This window comes from Eubalaena glacialis, chromosome 18 (assembly GCF_028564815.1).
Source record: "Eubalaena glacialis isolate mEubGla1 chromosome 18, mEubGla1.1.hap2.+ XY, whole genome shotgun sequence".
NCBI lineage: Eukaryota > Metazoa > Chordata > Mammalia > Artiodactyla > Balaenidae > Eubalaena > Eubalaena glacialis.
The window spans coordinates 27,691,977-27,715,779 of NC_083733.1; the positions used below are offsets into that span (position 1 = coordinate 27,691,977).

Here is a 23,803-nt window from a genome sequence, read left to right on the forward strand (position 1 = left end):
TGCTCCAGAGTGTGACTCAGACTGGGAACTTGTTAGCAGGATGTGAGATCTGCCACCTGCCCTGTGCAGGGAGCTTCAAGAGGGTGAGGACCTATCCTTAGGCGTCTTTGTGCCCCAGCTCCTGGCACGGAGCCTGGCACTCAGCACAGTTCAGGAAACATTTAACACCCCTAACCCCAGCCCTTCCCTCCTGCCCCCTCGCAGTCACAGTGTCCTGCTGGATAGCTGTCTGGTGGCGCAGGGTGGCAAGGACCAGAGTGAAGTAGGCGGAACTGAGCACCAGAGCGCCTCACACCAGGTATGGAGCAGCACCAGGCCTGGCGCCCGAGCTACCTCGGAGGCCTGGACTGGAGTCGGCGGAAGGGGCTGGGCCTTGTCCCCTTTGCTTACAGGGGCGGGGTTTGGCTGATGAGATGCCCACAGGACAGAGGTGAGCAGGGTGGTGCGTGCTGTGAGGTCCTGCCTGTAGCAGGGGTCAGATGGTGTCAGGAAGGGCCCCGGGTGGTATGGCCATGGGTGGGGAGCAGTGGGCTTAGACTCCAGTCCTCACGTGGCTGCGTGACCCTGGGCAAGTCACCTCCCCACTCTGGGCGTCAGTGGCCACCTCTGTAAAATGGGGCTAAAAACCCTTCCCTGGAGTATTGTATACAGTTCTACGTTGTGAAGTGTGGTGCCGGATGGAGAGTGCCGTGGTGGCTGCTTTAGTTGCTTTGTCCCCACACGCAGAGGGCTGCCCGAGAATTTCCCCTCATTACATGTGACAGGTCCAGGTGTTGGGGCCTGGGGCTCCTGTGTGCACTGGATGCCCCAGAAGGTGAGCTGGAGGGTATGACCAAATGGGCAGGGCAAGGACTAGTCTTGGGGCCCATCCTGAGGGTAGATCCCCCCACAGGGGCTGGGCTGGACTAGGGCTAGGACAGGGCTTGATGGTCACAGCTTCGGTTTCCTCTTTATCTTTTGCAGGAGCTGCAGGAGGAGGCCGCGGCCACCAGCTCAGGAGGTAGGTGTGTGGTGGGGTTGCATAAGAATGTCCAGGATGCTTTCAGGCTGGGGGCAGCCAGGGTACAGGGGCAAACCCTCCTCCTCTTCCTCTCAACTCGTCCCCCCGCCCCATCCCATCCTCAGGCAAAACCCATTCTGTGCATCTTAGGGCCACGTTGTCAGAGCCTGACGATGTATTTCAAAGGCCCCAGGGGAATTGCACTGAGGCCCCCAGGACCCCAGGAGGCTTGGGGAAACTGTACTCCCAGCCAACCCCTCCTGCCAACCCTCTCACTGGGAACGCAGCTCTCTAGGTTACTGCCCAGTGAGGATTTGGCTCAAATGTAACGTACCTGAGTGAAAATTGGGGCCAGAGCTCGCTAAGGGCATGTCCTAGACTCTGTGTCTTTTGAACTTTTCCTTACTGCTAAGATCCCCAGCACAATTTGATTATTTATCACTCCCACCCCTAATCCTGAGAACTTCAGGGATGACGGGGACAGACTCTAGGGGAGTGAGGATGTCTGGACACTGAGCCCTGGCCTTGCAAACTTCCACAGGCCTCAAGACACTGGTGGTGCTCCACCTGCCCTCTGAGGCAGACAGACCATTTTACAGATGAGAAAACTGAGGCTCCATGTGGGCAGCATTTGGCTCAGTGGTCAAGGACACAGACCTACGTTTCACTATTGGCTCCTCCCTCTTCCTCGCTCTGTGACCTGGAGCCAGTTCTGTGACCTCTCTTAACTGTGGCTCCCAAATCAAGAAAGAGGGGGCTATAACAGTACCTACCTCACTGCGTTGTTGGGCAGAGTTGGGGTGACAGTGCATCACTGGAACTGAAAGAAGAGACCATAATGGGGACCATGACAATGATGTTTGTGTCCCAGGCAGCCACTGACGCAAATGGGACTGGACCCGGGTGTCTCAACCCCAGGTGTCCTGAGCCTGCCCCCCACCTGATCTTTGAAAAACATCCTCTGTTAACTTTAACCCAAATCTGCTGGAAACCTACTAAGTCTGCACCCCACATGGATGAACAAGACCAGGATCACCTGGTTGCAGACTCAGGTTCCGTGGGGCTGGTTCCACCCTCTTCCCCAGGTCATTTGGAAGCAGGTGGCCTGGGAACCACGCTCTGAGAAACACTGAAGCACAGCCCTTTGTCTGCCGCCACTCGAAAGTGTGGATCTTGAACCAGCAGCTTTGGTGTCACCTGGGAGCTGGTTAGAAATGCAGAATCCCAGGCCCCATCCCAGACCTGCTGAACCAGAACCTGCATTGTTAACAAGATCCCTGGTGATTTCTCTGCGCATTTGTGTTTGAGAGGCAATGGCCTTGAGCCCTTGTTCTCAATCGTGACTGCACATTGGAATCATTTGGGGAGATTTAAAAATCCGGGTGCCAGTCCTCACCCCAGACCATTAAATCAGAATCTCTGGGGATGGGCCCATGCATCAGGCATTTCCAGACCTGCCCAGGCGATTCCAATATGCAGCCCATTTGGGGAAACAGGGACCTAGGAAAAGTTATTGCTTCTGGTTGGAAGTGAAATTAATTGAGCTCCAGGATTTCTTTGGGATGGAAAATCCTACCAGGCTAAGAACGTTTGAGTCCGTGAGCCCAAGCCTGAGGGGTTCTGGGTTCTCTGACTCTAATTTCTTTGAGTCTAAAGTATGAAATGCTACGATGGTGGGTTAGCAGAGAAAGCTCCAGAGCTGGAGCGCTCAGGGCTGTCTCTCAGAGCTGTTGGGCGGACGAGCCACATGACTGGTGACGCTCTTGACACTGAACTCCGGGGACGAGAGTGATGCTCCAGACTTTGGGTGCAGCTGCTGCAAGCGCAGGCGGGCACCGGGCTGGTGTGTGTTGGCGCTGGTGGGGAAGAGCCCCACCTACCCTGCCTCTCCCAACTCTGTGCTCCTCATTGCAGTCCCCAGGGTCCCGCCTCTGCCTGAGATCCCCTGCCCCCAGCACCATGGCTAAACCAGGCCGGGACATGGAGCTGAATCGCCTGGTCCAGGACCAGCCACCTGGCCAAGTGACCCCCGGGCTCGCTCCCCCAAACCTGGTGGAGCACCTCCCCAATGTGCCCAGCTACCACCCCCCGATCACCCGCATCCCTGTCCTCATCTCCCGGAGGACAGCCTTGTCCAACTCCAGCTTCGCCAAGGAGACCAGGAGCTCCATCCGTCGCCGAGGTAGCGTGAAATTGACCGCCCAGTGCGCTGGTGTCTGTGGTGTGCTTCGGCATGGCTTGGGCTCTTTGCTGCATGGGTGCCATGGTCTTGGCGTGGGACCACTATTTGGGCTCATGGAACACCACCCCTTCTTCCTCTGCTGACCAGTGCCTTCATCTTGCTTTGTGGTGACTTGAAGGGTATTAGTCCCCTTCTCTCTGTGCCTAAAATTCCACAATTAGCAATTCATTTCTTTGGGTTAAACATGGCTTTTTGCAGATCATCAATTTTTATACAGGTAGTCACTCATACTCGAGTTTAAACAAGTCCCTCCGATCTCCAGGCCGAAAGGCTTGGGGCAGGGAGCTGGGTGGGGGAAGAGAATAATCAGAGGGGAATGGGCCAGAAGAGGAATGTGGAAGTCCGTTGCAGACAGAATCTACCGACCTTGAGAGTTGGCTGGGAGCTAGACTTTCTGAGGTCTGTTGTTATCTGCTCAGCAAATTCCCTTTCAGGAAAGGGGAGGCCCCCAGGTGCTGACAGGCAGACCCAGAGGAGGCGTCCTCAGGGGCCAGTGCAGAGAGAGAGCCTGTCTGGATCCATTTAATTGTGACAAGATCCCCGCAGTGGCCTTCGGGCTCCTGCTGTTTGCTGCCTGATGACAAAGTGCTGGGGGACATACTGGTGCCTCTGGGCTAACCCCTGTCACTTTCTGCCTTGACTCAAACCAGACCTGCCATTTTCCCTTTAATTTGTTTGTTTGTTTTTGGATTACACTGGGCAAGGTTGCCTCCGAGATTCACAGGCAGGTCGAGCTGAACATTTCACAAGAAGAGATCCACTCTCGTCCTCTCCCTCCTCCTGGCTTGGGGTGGGCACAGAGTTGGGGCAAGGTGGCACGTGATCAACCCCGTGACAGGGGCTGACACGCCAGGCTCAGTGTTCCGGGCAAGGCCTAAATCTCCTCACTCCAAAGGGTCCTCCACGTCCTCTACCCTTATATCGCGGCTCGATTTTTGTGCATTCTGTACCAACTCTGCGTTTATTTGCTTACTATCTTTCTTTCAGTGGATTCACTTTTTCATTTAATTGAGTGTATTTAAACAGGAAGCTTTACATTATAATTCAAATGGAAAACCAGCATGGCCTGCCATAAATATAGAGAAGGCATAAATAGAAATAACCACAAAGGTATGGAGAACAATGTAGAGTTGGTAGTTTCTAGTGAGGTAGGTGGCCTGCTGAAGGCTCATAGCTGAGTCTGCTCTCCCAGCTGCAAAGGGGGATTCAGACGTGTCAGAGAGGTGTTAAGGCCATAGCAGCACTAACCTGAGGCTTTCTCTCTGCCTTCTCAGGATCCAGACAGAACCGGACAGGGAGGAATGGTTCCGTTCTGTCATCCTTTGCCTTGGCTGTGCCATCTAAAATCATCGTGTGCCTTCCCTGGTCCCTGGGAGCCCCACACTTTGAGAAACAGTCCCAGTGACACATTTGGACAGTGGGTTGAACTGGCTGTCATTGACACATGATGATTTTATTTTATTTACTGATGAATAGGCAAGGATGTTTACTGCAGCACTGTTTAAATATTCATTAATACCGACTATTTATAAAATGCCTATATTAGCCATTAAAAGTAAAACAAGTAGAGAAATAGAAAATATTGTCAGTCAAAAAAATCTTTCAAATAATTAAAAGACTTAAAAAACAGGGATTTATATAAGGCTTGGTATTGGTCACGGTAGTGGTCGAATTTACAACACAGATTAATAGAGAGATGTAAATCAAGGCCTTCTTCCCCAGACTTGGTTCTAAAATATTTACTATCTAAGATCAAGAGCAAGGTCCTTCGGTGATAGTTTGTGGGTCTTATATATGGTTTCTACCTATGCCCAATCTAAACAGTAGGACACACGATGGTTTTAGATGCTGCAGACAAGGCGATGACAGCATGTAGTGACAACATTATTCCCATTTCAATGGTGCTGCTTGGCCCCTCTCAGCCGAGGTTTCATTTTGACAGAGGCCTCTACATATGCTGGTCACCAACCTCAGGATGGGATAAGAGTTTCAGCTCTGGAGCCAGGCTGCCTGGGTCCAAATCCGGGCTCTGCTGAAAGTTTCTTATCCTCTCTGTGCTTCGGTTTCCTTCTCCGCAAAATGGGGACAATGATGACAGAGACCTCATAGAGCGGCCGGGAATGATGAAAGGGTTTATATATATAACGCACTTAGAGTTTAGTGAAACTAATGCCTAGCAGGCGTATGGGAAGTGCTTAACAGTAAATATTATTATTCTCTAAACCAATTTAAGCATAAAATACTCTTTATATTCTGAATTATAGTATTCTTATTCTATAAATCAGTATAATATAAACGAATATAATTTCTGCTTTGAGTTTCTACTCTCCCAAGCTGGCAGGAAATGAAACATCAGGCTTAGGAGTTCCCCGCCCTCCCCTGGGAGTGATTGAGTTCACAGGGTCTGGTGCAGGGCGAGGCAGGGGGTAAGGGGACCACCTTCTCCCTCCCAGGTTCCGTGAGACAGCCTCATGGATGCTGAGACCAGGGTGTTTTTTTGCTGCCTGGGGGCCATGCTGGGGGCACCCCAGGGCCCTGAGCATTTTTGAGAAGCTGCCCTTGTCCTGGCTGCCTCCACGCCCCTGGCCCACCTCCAGCTCACCTCTCCCGAGGTCTGCAGGGAAGCAGGGGGACGTCCCTGCCGCCCCGTGGCTCTCTCCTGTTTTCCACAGCCTGGGGCATCTCTGGTGAGTCTAGCAAAACTTCTTAAGCTTCTTGAGTCCTGCTCATCCTCTTCCCCTGAGAGCTTAGGGTTAGTAAAACAAATGCCCCAAAGCCTTGAGGTCTGCTTACGTTCCCTCAACCAAACTTCTTAAAGTGCTGGCTTTTCCCATGGTGGCCATTAGAAAAAGCTCACATATCCAAGTGTTTCAAAATGCTCCCCTCCCCATTTTGGGGGTGTGCCCCTGCCTTGCTGGCGTCCAGGTCTGTGCCTGGCTGCTATTGGGTGGTCCCGCCCAGGCATGGTGGGGAGTGGGGACACCATTCCAGCCCCTCAGCATCCTCTGAGCTCTGCCTTGGGGCAGACCTGTCCCCACAGTCCCTGGGGTGGGTAACGAAGACTGAGGTAGGGCCACACCCAGGCTCCCCAGGGAGGACCCAATTCTCAGGATGCGAGGTCTCTCAGAGGTCAGGAGAGGGGTTGGGTTGATGAATTTCGGGGGCTCTTGGCATGTACAAAAATAAGGAAATACCAAACGTGTACCCAAACAGGGATAACACACAATACAAAAACAACCTGTTACCCTTGATTGCAGGAAACTTCCCATTGGAGACCCTTCAAGAGTGTGAGGCCCTGAAGAGGTAAAATTGTCACTATATGCAAAAACGTGATACTATATATAGAAAATCCTAAGGACTCCACACAAAAACTACTAGATCTAATAAATGAGTTCAGAAAAGTAGCAGGATACAGGATAAACATTCAAAAATCGGTTGCATTTCTTTACACTAACAATGATATATCAGAAAGGGAATGTAAAAAAAGAATACCTTTTAAAACAACACCAGAAAAAATAAAATACCTAGGAATAAACCTGACCAAGGAGGTGAAAGACTTCTACACTGAAAACTATGAAACATTAATAAAGGAAATTAAAGAGGATTCAAAGAAATGGAAAGATATCCCATGCTTTTGGATTGGAAGAATTAATATTGTTAAAATGACAATACTACCCAAAGCAATCTATAGATTTAATATGATCCCTATCAAAATACCCAAGACATTTTTCACAGAACTAGAACAAATAATCAAAAATTTATATGGAACCATAAAAGACCCAGAATTTCCAAAGCAATCCTGAGGAAAAAAAACAACTCTCTGGTGGCGCAGTGGTTGGGAATCTGCCTGCCAGTGCAGGGTACACGGGTTCGAGCCCTGGTCCGGGAAGATCCCACATGCCGCAGAGCAACTAAGCCCAAGCGCCACAACTACTGAGCCTGTGCTCTAGAGCCCGCGAGCCACAACTACTGAGCCCACGAGCCACAACTACTGAAGCCCACGTGCCTAGATCCTGTGCTCTGCAACAAGAGAAGCCACCGCAATGAGAAGCCCGTGCAACGCAATGAAGAGTAGCATAACTCTCCCAGACTTCAGACAATACTACAAAGCTACAGTAATCAAAACAACATGGTATTGGTACAAAAACATACATACGGATCAATGGAACAGAATAGAGAGCCCAGAAATAAACCCACACACCTACAGTCAATTAATCTTTGACAAAGGAGGCAAGAATATAAAATGGGGGAAAGACAGTCTCTTCAGAAAGTGGTGCTGGGAAATTTGGACAGCTGCATGTAAATCAACGAAGTAGAACACACCCTCACAGCATACACGACAGTAAACTCAAAATGGCTTAAAGACTCAAACATAAGACATGACACCATAAAACTCCAAGAAGAGAGCATAGGCAAAACATTCTCTGACATAAATAGTACCAATGTTTTCTTAGGTCAGTCTCCCAAGGCAATAGAAATAAAAACAAAAACAAACAAATGGGACCTAATCAAACTTACAAGCTTTTGCACAACAAAGGAAACCATTAAAAACAAAAACAAAAAACAAAAAAGACAACTTATGGAATGGGAGAAAATATTTGCAAATGATGTGACAGACAAAGGCTTAATCTCCAAAATATACAAACAGCTCATACAACTCAACAACAACAACAAAACAACCCAATTGAAAAATGGGCAGAAGACGTTAATAGACATTTCTCCAAAGAAGACATAGAGATGGCCAATAGACACATAAAAAGTTGCTCAACATCACTAATTATTAGAGAAATGCAAATCAAAACTACAGTGAGGTACCACCTCACACTGGTCAGAATGGCTATCTTTAAAAAGTCTACAAATAACAAATGCTGGAGAGGATGTGGAGAAAAGGGAACCCTCCTATACTGTTGGTGGGAATGTAAATTGGTGCAGCCACTATGGAGAACAGTATGGAGGTTCCTCAGAAAACTAAAACTAGAGTTGCCATATGATCCAGCAATCCCACTCCTGGGCATATACCCAGACAAAACTATAATTCAAAAAGATGCATGCACCACTACGTTCATAGCAGCACTATTCACAATAGCCAAGATGTGAAAACAACCTACATGTCCATTGACAGAAGAATGGATAAAGAAGATGTGGTGCATATATATAATGGAATACTACTCAGCCATAAAAAAGAATGAAATAAGGCCATTTGCAGCAACATGGATGCAACTAGAGATTATCACACTAAGTGAAGTAAGGCAGAAAGAGAAAGACAAATACCATATGATACCACTTACATGTGGAATCTAAATATGGCACAAATGAACCTATCTACAAGACAGAAACAGACTCACAGACATAGAGAGCAGACTGGTGGTTGCCAAAGGGGAGGGGGGTGGGGAGGGAAGGACTGGGAGTTTGGGATTAGCAGAGGTAAACTATTATACATAGGATGGATGAACAACAAGGTCCTACTGTATAGCACAGGGAACTATATTCAATATCCTGTGACAAACCATAATAGAAAAGAATATTAAAAAAAGGAATGTTGATATGTGTATAACTGAGTCACTTTGCTGTACAGCAGAGATTGATACAACATGGTAAATCAACTATAAAAAGAGTGTGAGGCCCTTTAGCCCCATGTCTCATGCCCCCACAGGACTGGGAAAGCCTTGTCACCCCTACCTTGGGATGGGGAAACTGAGGCCCAGAGAGGGGAAGCAGCTGAGCCAGGCCGTACCAGGCCAGGCCCTAGGACGTGGCACCCCCAGGCTCCCCATGCCCTATCTGAGTGATGCACCCCCATCACCCACCCCAGGGCCTTGATGCTTCTCCAGGCCCAGGGAAACCAGGCTGGGTTTTGGAGAGCTGGGCTCCAGGCTGTGTCCAGGAGCTCCTGTGGCTTCTGTGGCTCCTGGGTTAGTGGCTGGCATGGGCGTGGCGGTCAGAGGGCCCTGGGCTCTGCATCGTTGTGCCCCCTGCATGGATCTCTCCTGTGGGCCCTGTTGGGAGGCAAGGCTTCCAGAGGTCCCTCCACACAGGCTTTCTGTGGCTTCCCTGTAGAACACAGCAAGGCCCTGGGACCTGGCTTCTCTCTGACGCTGTGCCCTCCTTCCTCTCCCCAGTACCTGCCACGGAAGAGCACCCGGAAGTGCAGGTGGAAGACGCTGATGCTGACAGCCAGCCCCTCTACGAGGAGGAGAATCCACCCTCTCCCGTGCCGCTGCCCCCGTCTCCTGCCGAATCCGACACACCTGGGGTCCCAAGATCAGCCACAGGGAACCTCAGGTCACCTTTTATGCTTCTCTTGGGCTTTTCATAGCACTGTGCCACCTGTGCATTTGGCATTTGAGGACACTGGGGCCAGAGAGGGGAAGAAGCTGGCCCAAGTCACTCAGCGAGTTGCTGTCAGCGCTGGGACTATGGCCCCACCATTTTCAGTTCTCCTAATTCCTGGCTTCAGGCTCTAGAAAGAGCTCTCTGAGGAAGCCCTGTCCAGAATACCCTCAATTGTACGTTTGAAGGGGGTAATAAATGTGACAGGGCTAATTATATTGTTAAATAATACAGTGGACATACCAAAGAACATTAGATATAATAACCATCCCTAATCCCACCACTCTAGGTGGTAGTTTTATTTTTCTGCCTTCTCTTCCATACTTTGTTTGTGGGCCCATGCTTTTGAGTGGTTTTAGTTGAAGGAGTGATTGGATCATATCTCATTTGAGACCACATCTTATTTATTGAGCCCTTTTCCGTATTGCCAGTCTGTCTCCTTAACACTCATTGTGATGCTGTGTTGACATCCTCCAGCTCCATGTGCCAGGATAGACATAACAATCCTCTCTTGTTGAATACTGTCCACAGTGGTGCTACAAATATCTCTTTGGTCTTCTGCCCTCTGGGCTTCTGCCCTTCTGTCCTTGGGCTCCTTTCTCGAGAGTGGGTTTCCTGGTCAGGGTTGCATGCATTTTTGTGCCTCTCGAGATAAGTTAGTTGCTGCATGGTTAGAGTTGGTTTTGGACAACCTGAGCCAGGTAACTGAGAGAGGGCCTGCATAGAGCTGTAGGCAGTCTGTGAAGTGCAGTACAGTGCTTTGTGAATGGTTAATTAAGCTAAAGGGGAGCTGCCAGTGCATCTCCTTTGCTGGCTAGATTGAGGGATGGTTCTTTTTTCTTGATTAATTCTTGCTTTTATCCATGAACCCTTGAGTAATTTCTCAGCTGAGGTCAGAAGACTGCCAAAACAGAGATGGTTGGACGTAGCAAACAGAAGGCTCCCAGATTTTGATGTGGAGAAAAGAGTCATAATCTCACCCAGCCTTGGAACACAGCTCACAGACACATCAGTCCTCACGTTTAATTCACTGAATCATGCACAGAGTACAGAGAACAGAAGACAGGGCACCACCATAATTGTAGACATCTGGTCTACCTCCCTCTGTTCCCTTTATAAGGGTAGGGAAACTGTACAGGCTGGGTTAGAGGTGGATATTTGGGAGGAGGGAGGGGACTAAGATCACGTGAGACAAGAATCAAAGCCTCCTGCCTTTTGCTTATGAGCTGGGTCTGTGAGGCTCCTCTTATTATCATTCATTCATTCATTTGCAAACATTTACTGAACGTCTTTATGTGCCAGGCTCTGCTCTAGGTGCTGTGGATGCATCAGGGAGAAGCCTGAGAGGGGCCTGCCCTCATGGAGCTGACATTCTAGTGGGGCCGAGATAGACAATGAACAAGTAATCACACAAGATTTTTCCAGAGAGTGCTAAGGAGAATGTGACTGTGAGAAACTGGGAAGCCTCAGCCTGAGTTTGGCGCCAAGAAGGATTCTGATGCCTGACATGAGAGGCCAGTGCGGCTGCCTGTGGTCCGGGATGGAATGAGCACTGGGGGCAACTGATGGGAGCAGAAAAGCCACCAAAACAGAGGGGCACACGGGCAAGGCCCTTCTCACAGTGCAAGGCTGTGGTTTGGAGTGAATCCCAAACAACCCCTGTCTACTAGGATTATGAAAATTCAACAAGCTACTGTATGTGAGGTGCTCAGCACAGGGCCAGGCACTGGGCGGTGCTGGAGGAGCATAGCTGCTGATTTAGTTCCACACTCTGGATTCTCTCCAGGCCCGGAGAGGGCACTGAGCTGGGAGCAGGATGCCTGAGTTTAAGTCCCAGTTGTGAGATTTTTGCCCCAGTCTTCTTGTTTGCAGGCATCCTCTTAATTAGAGTGTAAAAGAGGTGAACCCATGAGTTTTGCCATTCTAGGCGAGTTGGCAGAGGGTAATAGAGTGGTTTCAGAGCCTTCTGGAATAAAGCAAATGCTGCACATCCCTCTGCCTGTATCCTTTTACAAGCCCTAATGGTGGAATCCTGAGTCACGGTGGTTGAGTATGGGAAGAGTACCAAGTGGATTCAAATCTAGACACCAGCAGCTGAGACACCAGTGATTCCAAATGCAGCGCTCTGTGGCAGACTTGGACTGAATGATGGGGACCTGGGCATAATTTAGTCTTCATTCTTCAGACAGGGAAGCGGGAACTCCAGGAGGGGATGGGTTTTCCCCAGGTCACACCATGAGCTGGAAAACAGACTTCATGGCCCATGGGTGTCAACTTTTCCAGCCAGGGGCACATCTGCAAAGGGAGAGAAGCTGAGCTTCCAGGAGCGTTAATAAGATGGAATGTGAGCCCTCACACCTTCTCAGTAGCTGGAAGGGTGGTGTGATGGAGAAGGCGACGGGGTGGACTGGGGAGGGCAGTGCCCTCAGACTGGGGGGTGGAAGGGAGAAGGATGTTTAAACTGAGACCCGACTGAGTGATAAGCACCTCATTGAATTGGGTAGATTTAGTCCCATTTTATAGAGGGGGAAAACTGAGGCAGCTCAGAGGGTTTGAGTAACTTGCCAAGGTCACACACTGGGAAGAAGCAGGGCTGGGGTGCAAATTCGGGTTTGCCCGATCCCAAGTCAGTGCTGTTACTTTTATGCTAGGCCATTGAATGGATGCAGAGACTGAGATCCAGAGGTTGGATGTGTCCCCTCTTCTCCTTTTTTGTTTCCCTGCAGGCAAGCGAGGACCCTTTGGCAGCACCATCCTCTGTCCCCACCTCCCCGCCAGGACTCGCTCTGGGTGATCTGCAGGGCTCAAAGTTGGTTCACCCCCTCGCGGCCCCTGCCTCCCTGAAGGCCCCTCCCTTCCATGTCTGTGCTCTTGCAGGAAGAGGCTGTGCTCCCAAGATGATGAGGCTGAAGAGCTCAAGATGCTGTCACCAGCCGTATCCCCCGTGGTCGCTTGGTCGGACCCCACCAGCCCGCAGGGCACTGAGTAAGTGGGGGCCACCTCTGGGGTCTCAGGGAATCAAAAGTCTGGGTGGGGATGGGCAAGCAAAGGGAGGTGAGTTGGGGGGAGAATGGATGTTTTTAGAACCTTCCACCCCAAGGCAGACTGTGCCAGTGGCTTCCCGGCAGTAAGAGAGGGCCGGGTCTCCTGCCCAGGCTGCTTCCGACCAGCCCAGAGATTCTGAAAAATCTGGTGTGCAGAATGGGCTCAAACTCTGGGCCCAGCTGTGCCCAGAACCACAGAGAGTGGGCCCTGGGGAATCCACATCTTTATAAGCTCCCCAGGTGATTCTGATGCAACTGGTCTGTGGAACAATGTTTAGAGGCCACTACGAGGGCATCGGGACCTGTGTCTCTGACATCGAAGTGTCACAAGGGCTGGGCCAGTGGGAGGTGTTTTCCTGAAGGGTCTACGTAGGCTGGTGACAGTGAATACCCCAGCCCTGGGCTCTGGCCTGGGATCCTCACCTCCTCTCCAGCCACAGCTTCTGGAGTGACCTTAGGAGACAATATACCTTCCTTCCAGTCTTTTTTTCTGTCCATAATTTTATGGAGTTTATGCTTAACAGTATTGTGGAAAGTTCAGAAAAGCAAAAGAAGCAGGAAAAAACCCAAACCTCACGTATAGTCCAGTGATCCATTTTAGCATACAGTGGAGTCACATTTTATGCAGTAGGGTAGGGGTAGGGGTAGGGTTTAATATCAGAAAGTAAGCCAGAAATCAGGTATAATAATTAAAATTACCTTTGAAAACTCTTAAGGTGGTCAGCACGGAACCCCATGTATTACCTCAGTAGGTTAAGATGCTATAACAAATAGACCTCCTCAGTGGCTTAAGGAACAAGACGTCTCATATGTCATAGTTGTGTCACCAGTGGTGTGTTTCAGGTCAGTGGAAGGCTCTGCTCCCTGCAGTCATTTAGGGCCCCAGCCAACAGTGGCTCTGCCACCTTTGTGTGGCTTTCAAGATCCTGCTGGTCACCATTGGAAAGGGAGAGTGCCAGGCCGCTCTTCCACAGGGAGGCCCGGAATTGCACTAGCATGTCCACCTGTGAGAGCTCGCACGGCCACACCTGGGCAACGTAGTCCCTGGCTGCGTGGTGACTACTTCCTGCAGGAGGGAGTGGGCGTGGGTGAGCAGCTCGTGTCTCCTCCGCCCCCCAGTGCCATCTCTCATTATGACCCCCCACTGCTTTTCTCCAGCTAGCTCCCTCAGCTGAGCACAGGAAGAGTAGCTGGCTTGAGTTTCAGTGCCTCAATGTATGAAAAAAACCAGTAGATCTGTAAACATTAGTGTTACCCTCAGCTCAGCAAGAGGATCACAGGCCACTCAGAGGAGAACATAGAACATAGGCTGGGGCTTCCCTGGTGGCTCAGTGGTTAAGAATCCGCCTGCCAGTGCAGGGGACACGGGTTCAAGCCCTGGTCCGGGAAGATCCCACATGCCGCGGAGCAACGAAGCCCGTGCGCCACAACTACTGAGCCTGCGCTCTAGAGCCCGCGAGCCACAACTACTGAAGCCCGCGTGCCTAGAGCCCGTGCTCCACAACAAGAGAAGCCACCACAATGAGAAGCCTGCGCACCACAAGGAAGAGTAGCCCCCGCTCGCCGCAACTAGAGAAAGCACGCACGCAGCAAGGAAGACCCAAAGCAGCCAAAACTAAATTAAAAAAAAAAAAAAAAAAAAGAACATAGGCTGGTTCACACAGCCGCCCGTCTCAACTCACCCGGGGCTCTTGACCCACACTGAGTGGAAGACTCTCATTCATTCTCTCTGTCTGTCTGTGTCTGTCTCTCCCTTGCTGCAAGTTCATGCAGTTTAAATTCCTATAAATTAAAAGAATATGTAATGTATCTGCACTGTTTTTAATATTTATTTATTTATTTATTTATTTTGGCTGCGCTGTGCAGCTTCTAGAATCTTAGTTCCCCAACCAGGGATCGAACCTGGGCCCTCGGCAGTGAGAGCGCAGAGTCCTAACCACCAGACCACCAGGGAATTCCCTGCACTGTTTTTTCCATCAGCTATTTCTTAAGCCTAAAAAAGTAGCCCCTGTCCCCTCTCTGATCTATCCTGTATCTCATGTGAACCCCAAGCTGAGGCTAACAGCCCTGAACTGAGTTCCAGAGTTTCCCCCTAAATCACAAGTGGAATCCAAGTTTTTTTGGAATTGCCCATCTGAATCAGAGCATTTGTGGTACATTTTCTGAAAGCTGGGCTCCCGGGTGTTACTCCCAGACTGAATTTCCTCCCAGGAGATACTAAGGTGGGTTTGATGTTTTGATGTCAGAAGGAGACTGGGGCAGGATTTACCCCCTGAGGCCAGGTGGGATACAGATTCAGCTCTTGCCCGGGGGCACAGGGGTCCCTCCCCACGCAGCCCGCTCAGCTCTGGGTGGTGTTCCCTCAGTGACCAGGACCGCGCAGCCTCTACAGCCAGCCAGACCGGCACCCTCATCAACGACCGGCTCCAGGAGCTGGTGAAGCTTTTCAAGGAGCGGACGGAGAAGGTGAAGGAGAAGCTCATCGACCCTGATGTCACCTCTGATGAAGAGAGCCCCAAGCCCTGTGAGTCCAGAGCTGGGGCTGGGCCACCTGACCAGGGGTGGGGTGGGGCCCCTTAAGACCCCTGTCAATTCTTGGGGAGGGTGGACCCAAGGAAATGGTTGGGGTGCTTGAGAGAAGCCCAGATCTCCATTCTCTGGAATTTGAGGTCCTTTATGTACAGGTTTAGCTACATGTCCAGGGGAGGAAAGAATGTCAAAGTTCTGACCAGTGATCCAGTTGTACTTGGCTCTCCCTCCCACAGGACAAGTTCCCTTGTTGACCCTCTGCCCCTTTCCCACTGGTGGGCAGGTGGTCCACCCTGGGATGTATCTCATGGTCTTGCACTTAGATGGTGTCCATAACCCACTCTGGAACGACACAGTCTTATTTTTCAGAGGCCTCCATTGCAATATTCTTATGGGGTTGCCTGAAAGTTTCCTGCTTTCAAAGTGCCAGGAGGAAATAAGAACCATGCTCTCTCGCCAGGGAGGTTTTCTAGGTCTTTTCAAAAGGAGGGTTGTGCCTTAGAACTCATGGTGCCAACAGCGGACCTAGCAGAGCCTGACTTCACACTCCTAAAGCTGGAAACATAGCCATATTAAACCTGTAAGAGCCAATCTCTAGGTCATCAACAACATCACCATAGATGCACAGGAAAACTGTGATCCCAATTGGTGTCTTGTTTTAGAGGTGAGACAGCTGAGATTTCTGCTCTGAAAAACCTAGAACAATGTTTTCCTGATTTCTGGCCCTGGGTGGTGGAAGTTCTGGGTACCAATGCCCCTAGCCCTCCAGAGAAACCAAGGGGTCCAAGCACAGACACACAAGCACACACTCAACTGAAACATCCAACTTGCCCAGAAACACCTCATTTTAGGCAGTTCCTGAGAAGCAGTCCCAGACTGGTAGCTGTAAGAGCTTCAGAGCAGGTGCCCAGGTTGCTATTAAAGAGGATCTGTGTGGTTTGCTGCAGGAGAGCACACAGAGCTTGTAGCAGGTTGTGGGATGGTGCCAGGGTCCCCTCAGCTTCAGTTCCAGAGTCTGCAGTTGGGAGCCTTCTCTCTCTTTTTTTTTTTTTTAAATTAATTAATTAATTAATTTATTTATGTTTGGTTGCGTTGGGTCTTTGTTGCTGCTTGCGGGCTTTCTCTAGTTGCGGCGAGCGGGGGCTACTCTTCGTTGCGGTGCGCGGGCTTCTCACTACGGTGACTTCTCTTGTTGTGGAGCACGGGCTCCAGGTGCATGGGTTTCAGTAGTTGTGGCGCACGGGCTTCAGTAGTCGTGGTGCGTGGGCTTCAGTAGTTGTGGCGCACAGGCTTAGTTGCTCCGCGGCGTGTGGGATCTTCCCGGATCAGGGCTCGAACCCGTGTCCCCTGCACTGGCAGGTGGATTCTTAACCACTGCGCCACCAGGGAAGTCCTGCGAGCCTTCTCTTTGCATCCTCTACCCGAGCCTCAGGGCTGGGTCAGAGGGTCACAGTGTCATCCCATAGCCCCAGCCAAGAAAGCCCCAGAGCCGGCCCTGTATGTGAAGCCAGCTGAAGCGGGGCAGGTGGAGGAGGAACACTATTGTGAAATGCTCTGCTGCAAGTTCAAACGCCGCCCCTGGAAGAAGTACCAGTTTCCCCAGAGCATCGACCCGCTGACCAGTGAGTCCTGGGAAGGCGGTGGGCGTTGCCACATGTCACATGAGAGGGCAGGAGAATGGGAGGGGGTGGGAGCAGTGCAAGGGCGGGCCCCAAACAAACAAAGTCATACCCATCTTAACAGACAAGCAAACTAAGGTACAGAGAAGTTAACTGGCCTAAAGACACAACTAGTCAGTGGTAGACTCAGGACTCCTGACTCTTGGCCAACTCTTTTTTCTACTCTGCTCTTCCTGGCTCGTTCCCAGAGCTGCTGCTCTGAGCAGAAAAGGGGGAAAGTTCTTCCAACATCTAAAGTGAAGTCCCTCTCACTTGCCTTTTAGCCCATTTTGTATTCTTCAGAAATAACAATGCTTCATATGTGCACAGCACTTTACAGTTTACAAAGGATCTCCCTGCCTTTTTTATCTGACTTCTCCTTATGACTTCTCTAAGGAGGACAGAACAGGTGCCAGAGAGGGACTTTCCTAAGGACACACAAGAAGTCATTTGGGGGGCAGGACTTCAACCCTGGTGTCCATTGGTCCTTTAAAATGCCCAGGTGGGGGGAATTCCCTGGTGGTCCAGTGGTTAGGACTCTGCGCTTCTACCACAGGGGGCATGGGTTTGATCCCTGGTCGGGGAACTAAGATTCCGCAAGCTGCCCAGCGCGGCCAAAAAAATTAAAAACAAAAGTAAATAAATAAATAAATGATAAAATGCCCAGGTGACCTACAGTATCCATCCATCCATGCACTTGTCCTTCTGTCCATCTTCTATGCATTATTTACTATTGTGTATTTACAAAGGCAGGAAATACATTTTTGGAAAAATTTCAACAAGAATGAGAGCAAAAGTGTTTCCTGGTTAGCTGTCTATTAACTAATAATGACCCCATATCCCATATCCCCTACTCAGAGTACTCAATTTGTTAGGGCCTTGCCGTGGTTTATTTTTATATCAAAGATAGTTTTACATGCCCCGCCCCCAAATTACGGAAGGGCCGCATATAGTGCTTGTAGGAAAGTGCAGACAGACAAGTGGGAAGAAGGAAGCCCCACCCTCATCCCATGGTGAGGAGCCCTTCTCTGGCTGACGTTCTAGCATATTCCTGCCCCTCCCACCCCCGCAGACCTGATGTACATCCTGTGGCTGTTCTTCGTGGTGCTGGCCTGGAACTGGAACTGCTGGCTGATTCCCGTGCGCTGGGCCTTCCCCTACCAGATGCCCGACAACATCCACCTCTGGCTGCTGATGGATTACCTGTGTGACCTCATCTACCTCCTGGACATCACCGTGTTCCAGCTGCGTCTGCAGTTTGTCAGAGGCGGGGACGTCATTGTGAGTCACAGATAGGTTGGGGGTGATGGCTGGGAGCAGACCCTGCAGCCAGAGCATTCGTGGGGCTGACCCCTGATGCTGGGATGGACCAGAAGCTAAATGAACAAGGAAATCTCAGGACGTCCACCCATGCTTATTCAACAGCACCATTGCTTGTTTCACACATCTTTGGTACATTCAAATTACATACATCAAGTCTCGCTCATGGGTGAAATGGTTCCTGGACCACCTGATAGAATGAGAGATGAAGAAGTGGCCTAGAGAATGGCCTTTAGAACAGGCAGACCTGGTTCAAGTCTCGGCTCAACCAGGACAACTGTATCACCTCTTGGAGCCTCAGTTTCCTCATCTGTAAAATGGGGAGAGTAATCGCTCCCACCTCATACCATTGCTGTGCGAATCTATGGAGGTGATGTATGCAGAATGCTCAGCACAGGTATCTGCTGACAATCAACATTTCCTGCAACACTACTCAGACCAGTTTGGGACCCTGTGCTCTGGTGCACTTATTAGGGAGAAAACCTAAGTCCTGACTGTGACTTGGCAGAGTTCCCATCTCCCTGTGCGTGTCACTTTTCAAAATCCCATGCTGGCAGAGCCTGCTCCACTGTGTGCAGGCAAGTTGAGTTTGAGCCTCTAAAACAATTTAGAGGAAAAAGAATTCCCTGAGCAACCTCTTTCCTGGTCTGATCAGAGCAGTGGCCAGCTCCTCAGTGAATAAGGTTGCAAACGGTCCAGGTAAGAGAGAATAAGCTCAATGTCCCTGCTTTCCATCCAAGAAGTCGGAATTGAGCTGAGTGACCTTGGACAGCCTCCCCCCTCACCCACCATGCCACCCCCGGGAGCTCGACCTCCCTATCTGTAGACTGTGAGGCTTTCATCGAAGCTCTGCTGGTCCATTCTGCTACACATCCATGGGGCTGTTACTTCAATAGGAAGGTGGAGGTTGTGCGGGGATTTCCATTGCTGCTCCCGTGGGGTCAGGGATTAAGCTCTCAGGCCATTTCACAGTCAGTATTCCATTTTATTCCAGACAGACAAAAAGGAGATGCGCAACAATTATCTGAAATCTCAGCGCTTTAAGGTGGGTGCCAGGGATCTTGGGAGGTGGTCTCTGGGGTCCCTAGGTGCTTTGGGGCGATGTGACGTGGTTCCCGCCAGGACCAGCACGGGCTGGAGCTCGTTGGTAGGATGCCTCCTGCCCTAATTGTAGCCCCTCCAGGGGCATTCTGACCTCACCTTTCCATTGAAGGTGGAGACCCCTGCCACTCACCCCATCCCACAACCCTGGGAGTTATATACTGTTTTATGCACTGTGGTGTCCTGCTGGGATTTCAGATGGATATGCTCTGCCTCTTGCCCTTGGACTTTCTCTACTTGAAATTCGGTGTGAATCCCCTCCTGCGCTTGCCCCGCTGTTTGAAGGTAAGACCATCCAAGGCCTTCAGCTCCTCCGTGCTCTGCACCTGCAGTGGCATCTTAATGTCTGGCCTGAGCGGCACTGGGGAGCAGGAGGCATCTGGGAAGGGTGGCCCCGAGGGGAGATAGGAAATTCCTTACAATTGTTTGCGCTTCTTAGTTGTGCTGTGTGTTAGATATTGTTCTGGAGGCTTTACAAGTGCCTACTCCTCAACAGCATGAGATGAGTGTTGTTAGTACCAGAATTTCACAAATGAGATGCCTGAGGCACAGAGAGGTTAAGTAACTTGCCCAAGGTCACACAGGTAGGAAGGAGTAGAGTCTGGATTTGAACCCAGGCAGCCTGTTTCCACTGTCTATGCTTTCAGTTACTATAGAGATTCAACAGAGAGACTTCTGCTTTATGATGGTCTTCATCTAAAAGATGGAGAAACAGAGGCTTGGAAAGCTTGGGTGACTTGCCCAAGGTCACAGGAGCCAGGAAGTGCCCAGGATGGATTTGAACATGCAGCCCGACACCTGTTTCATCATTAGTTGTTGTCATTACAGTGTCACTACAACCATTCCTCCTGTCACCGGGGCAGAGCCAATGTCTCAGTGAGGGTGACACAGTGTAGAGTGGAGACCTGGCAACATCCTTTAATGTGACCAGAGTGGACAGCTAGTCAGAGCACTCAGGATCCCACAAATGGATTTTTCTGGCAGACCAAGTAAATTCATCTTTCTCCTTACATAATACCTGATGCTTCTTCCCCAAAATGGTAATGAGGGAATTTACAAAAGAGGCAAACGCAATAACCTTAATAACTTGGAGAAATAGGGCAGAGAAAAGCTGGAAGAATGCAAGTACCTCGATGAAAAGCAAACATATCTGGAATTGAGCATGAAAGCTGCTTCTGAGCTTCCTGGCTGCCCAGAGGAAGAGGGAAACTGGAAGTGGCACCAGTCTTATTTGACACATGCCAGCCTTTCAGGGGCGGCAGAGGTTGCTTTAGAGCCATACATCAGAGTGAGGAGGGTTAGATCCACAGCCCAAGTTTTACCCCAAATACAGAGGCTGGATCCATATCTTGGTCCACGTGGTAGTAGTGAACATAACTCAAGCACCTAACATCTAGCAGGACTCAGAGGATGCAACTCTTTGGGTCCACGGTGAGGATCCAAGTCCGTGGTCCTTCATCCAATGCAAACTCCAAATGGGAATTAGAATGAACACCTGGATGATAGCTAGCATGGCCCACAGGGAATCTTCATCAATGTTATTTTCAAAGGTCAAACAACATGTGTGCAGAGATCTAGAGGCAAGTGTAACATTGTGGAAAGAGCTTGCAGTTTTGAGTGTGATCTGGCTTCGAACCCTGGCTCTGTCATTTACCAGCTGTGTGTTTTGGGCAAGTTCCTGAACTCCCCTGAGTGCCAGTTTCCTCTCTGTAAAAGGAGAAGGATAATATATGTAAATAAGTGCTAAGGTAAAGTGGATAAAGTGTGGTCATACAAGGGGCTCAGTAATGGGCAGTTATCTTACACTTTATTATTATAAATAAGCCTTTCGAGGAGATCAGCGAGCGGCTGTTTCTTTATATAATTGTTGTCTTTATAAGTAAACCTTGAAAACAGGGTCCTTAACCTGGGATGCATGTACCTTAAAAGTTTCATGATAGGATTTGGAAGGTCTAGGAGTCCCCTGAAGTTATACACAAACTGTGACAACATGATTATATGTAATTTCCAAGGAAGAGGGGCCTCAAAGGGCTAAGGACCACTGATTTTGAATGTTCACTCTCCAACCCCCTCCCACCGGGGGTCTGCAGAAAGAACCCTCAGTCTTGGCAGCTGTGGGGAATGGTCCGGGAGGTGAGGGCAGCGGGCCACCCCTGATGCCTTGCTCTTTCTCCCAGTACATGGCCTTCTTTGAGTTTAACGAGCGCCTGGAATCCATCCTCAGCAAAGCCTACATTTACAGGTGAGACCCCTATACACACACACACACACATGCACGCACACACATGCCCCAGGACATTTGCAGCAAGAACGGAGCAAGGCATTTTCTACCCCCATCACTTCCCCTTTCGGCTCCCCTGGCCCCCAGGCCACCTCGCCACTGCCACTCACCGGAAGCCAGGCCTCTTCCTGGCCCTTCTGCAAAGGGATGTTTGTTTTTTAGAGAACCAGGAATGTCCCGTTTCCCCCAATTGTGAGGAGGGCTCACGTAGGTTGACATGCACGGCTCCCCTGCATTTCCAGGGAGCTGGGCCTCAATTTAGTCTCAGCTCAGGAAACTGACCCCCCTAACCGCTCAAACACGGGGGTAGTGGCTGTATGGACACAGTGGGCCATCTTGCAGATGTCCAAGCTTGGGACCCAGGACCCCCCAGGCCATGCTCGGGGACAGGGCTCCTCTCCCCATCTCTCATGGAGCAGCGCTTCTCTGTATGCATCTGTCCCTTCTTTGCCCCCCACCCCGATGCATCCCCCACTCAGCTCCTCCACTTCCCTGGAATTGTCTGCACATGTAGCTCTGTGCCTATTCCAGCCCCCCGTCTTGAGAACTTTCTGTTCAAGTATCACCATTCCTAACCAGCACAGTCTCAATAGAGCAGCCAGTTGGCCCAGTCCAGCCACTGGTTCCCATCGGTCAAGTGTCCATCGCACCAGACAGCTGGGCAGGGCCGTGCAGCTCCGACAGGGAGGTCTCTGAGGTGGGCTTTGGGAAAGGTGAAGACTAGCTTGTTCCCTGCAGTTCTGACCCCTGGGGTGATATGTCATTGCCACCCTTTCTGCTACTGTGTTCATGCCTTTCCTTCTTTTGCAGGGTTATCAGGACCACAGCCTACCTGCTCTATACTTTACATGTGAACTCATGTCTGTATTACTGGGCTTCAGCCCATCAGGGCCTTGGCTCCACTCACTGGGTTTACGATGGCATGGGAAACAGGTGAGCCTCAGTCTTCCTCCTGTGTCTTAATAATTCACGATACCAAGACTTCCAGAAAGGAGTCCCACTGCCGCCATGTTGCCGAGGCCACCTTGCTCCCAAAGAATCATTGTCATGATAAGGTTCAAGGGCCAAGTCTCCACGTCCTCACTAATCTAACATTTTCTGAGCACCTGCCACGTGCCAGGCAGAAGGGGGCAGACATGAACAAGACCTGCTAGAAAGATCCTTTCAGCATCCCAAAGTCTACTGAGTTGGCCAATTCACAGCGCGTGCGTGTCCACTTCTCCACCCTGTGGGCACGGCTGTGCGGGAAGAAGGCCGGGGAATACTGCTTAACATGCTCCCTGGGCATTGCTAGCCGTGGAGGAGCTGGCGAACAAGGAGAAATCTACTTGCCAGTCCAGAGAGCTGCCACACATAGAGGTCCATGCTCAAATGTTGATGATGGCGACACTGATAGTAATAATAATAATAGCAAGCATTGGAGAAGGCTTATACAGACCAGCCCTGTTCTAAGCACTTCACATAGTATCTCACTTAATCCTCCCAACAATCACACAAGGCAGGAACCATCAGCATCCCCATTTTACAGATGAGGTAACAGACGTGAAGTGACTTCCCCAGGTCACACAGAGAGCTGGGATTTGAACCCAGACAGCATGACGACAGAGTCTTAACTGTGGTACCATCTGCCCGGTGCCCTGGGTGGGGGGAGGGGGGCGTGGGACGGTCAATTCTGAAAGGTTAAGTTTGAGCTTGGCCTGGGTAGGTGGAGGGAAGGGGCAGAGAATCCTGGGAGGAGGGAGCAGCAGGAAGAAAGGTGTGGTGTTGCGAAATAGTGGAGTCAAGGAGCCAGCGGTCCTCTGTCGCTGGAGGGGGCAGGGTGTGTGGAAGGATCCAGAGAGGGAGGTGGGGCCAGGTTGCCGAGCAGCCTCCCACCTGAGCCAAGCCACTGGCTGCCCGGGGCTGCCGAGTTCAGTACTTGAAGTGCAAGGGCCACTGAGATACGCTGCAGCTGTAGAGAACACACAGGTTTTGGATTAGTATCTTATTACTAATTTTTAAAATATTGGTTACATGTGCATATGATATTAATTTTGATATTTTGGGTTAACTGAAATACATTATTGAAATTAATTTTTTTACTTTTCAAAAATGTGGTTGCTCAAAATTTTAAATTACATATGTGGATCACATCATATTTTTATTGGATAGAGCTGCCCTAGGCAAAACCAGCAAAAGTCTCTTTTTTACTGTTCATATACATATATATATTCTGATTATAAAAGAAAGATCAGGAACATACTCTATTTCTTTGAGTCTAAGATGCAGTTAATTATGATACATTATTGAGTCAATATA

The 23,803-nt window shown here is 50.1% G+C and overlaps 1 protein-coding gene across 1 annotated transcript in view; it reads left to right on the plus strand.

Moving 5' to 3' along the window:
• The window catches only part of CNGB1 (cyclic nucleotide gated channel subunit beta 1), a gene marked incomplete at its 3' end in the record, with an annotated part of 67,321 nt that overhangs the window by 22,771 nt on the left and 20,747 nt on the right, over nt 1-23,803 (plus strand). The window contains exons 17-27 of the mRNA XM_061172434.1: nt 205-298; nt 964-1,000; nt 9,362-9,524; nt 12,450-12,557; nt 14,983-15,140; nt 16,612-16,767; nt 17,876-18,084; nt 19,118-19,168; nt 19,423-19,509; nt 21,402-21,466; nt 22,316-22,438. Coding sequence (XP_061028417.1) covers nt 205-298; nt 964-1,000; nt 9,362-9,524; nt 12,450-12,557; nt 14,983-15,140; nt 16,612-16,767; nt 17,876-18,084; nt 19,118-19,168; nt 19,423-19,509; nt 21,402-21,466; nt 22,316-22,438 — 1,251 coding nt within the window. The remainder of the gene's footprint in view (nt 1-204; nt 299-963; nt 1,001-9,361; nt 9,525-12,449; nt 12,558-14,982; nt 15,141-16,611; nt 16,768-17,875; nt 18,085-19,117; nt 19,169-19,422; nt 19,510-21,401; nt 21,467-22,315; nt 22,439-23,803) is intronic.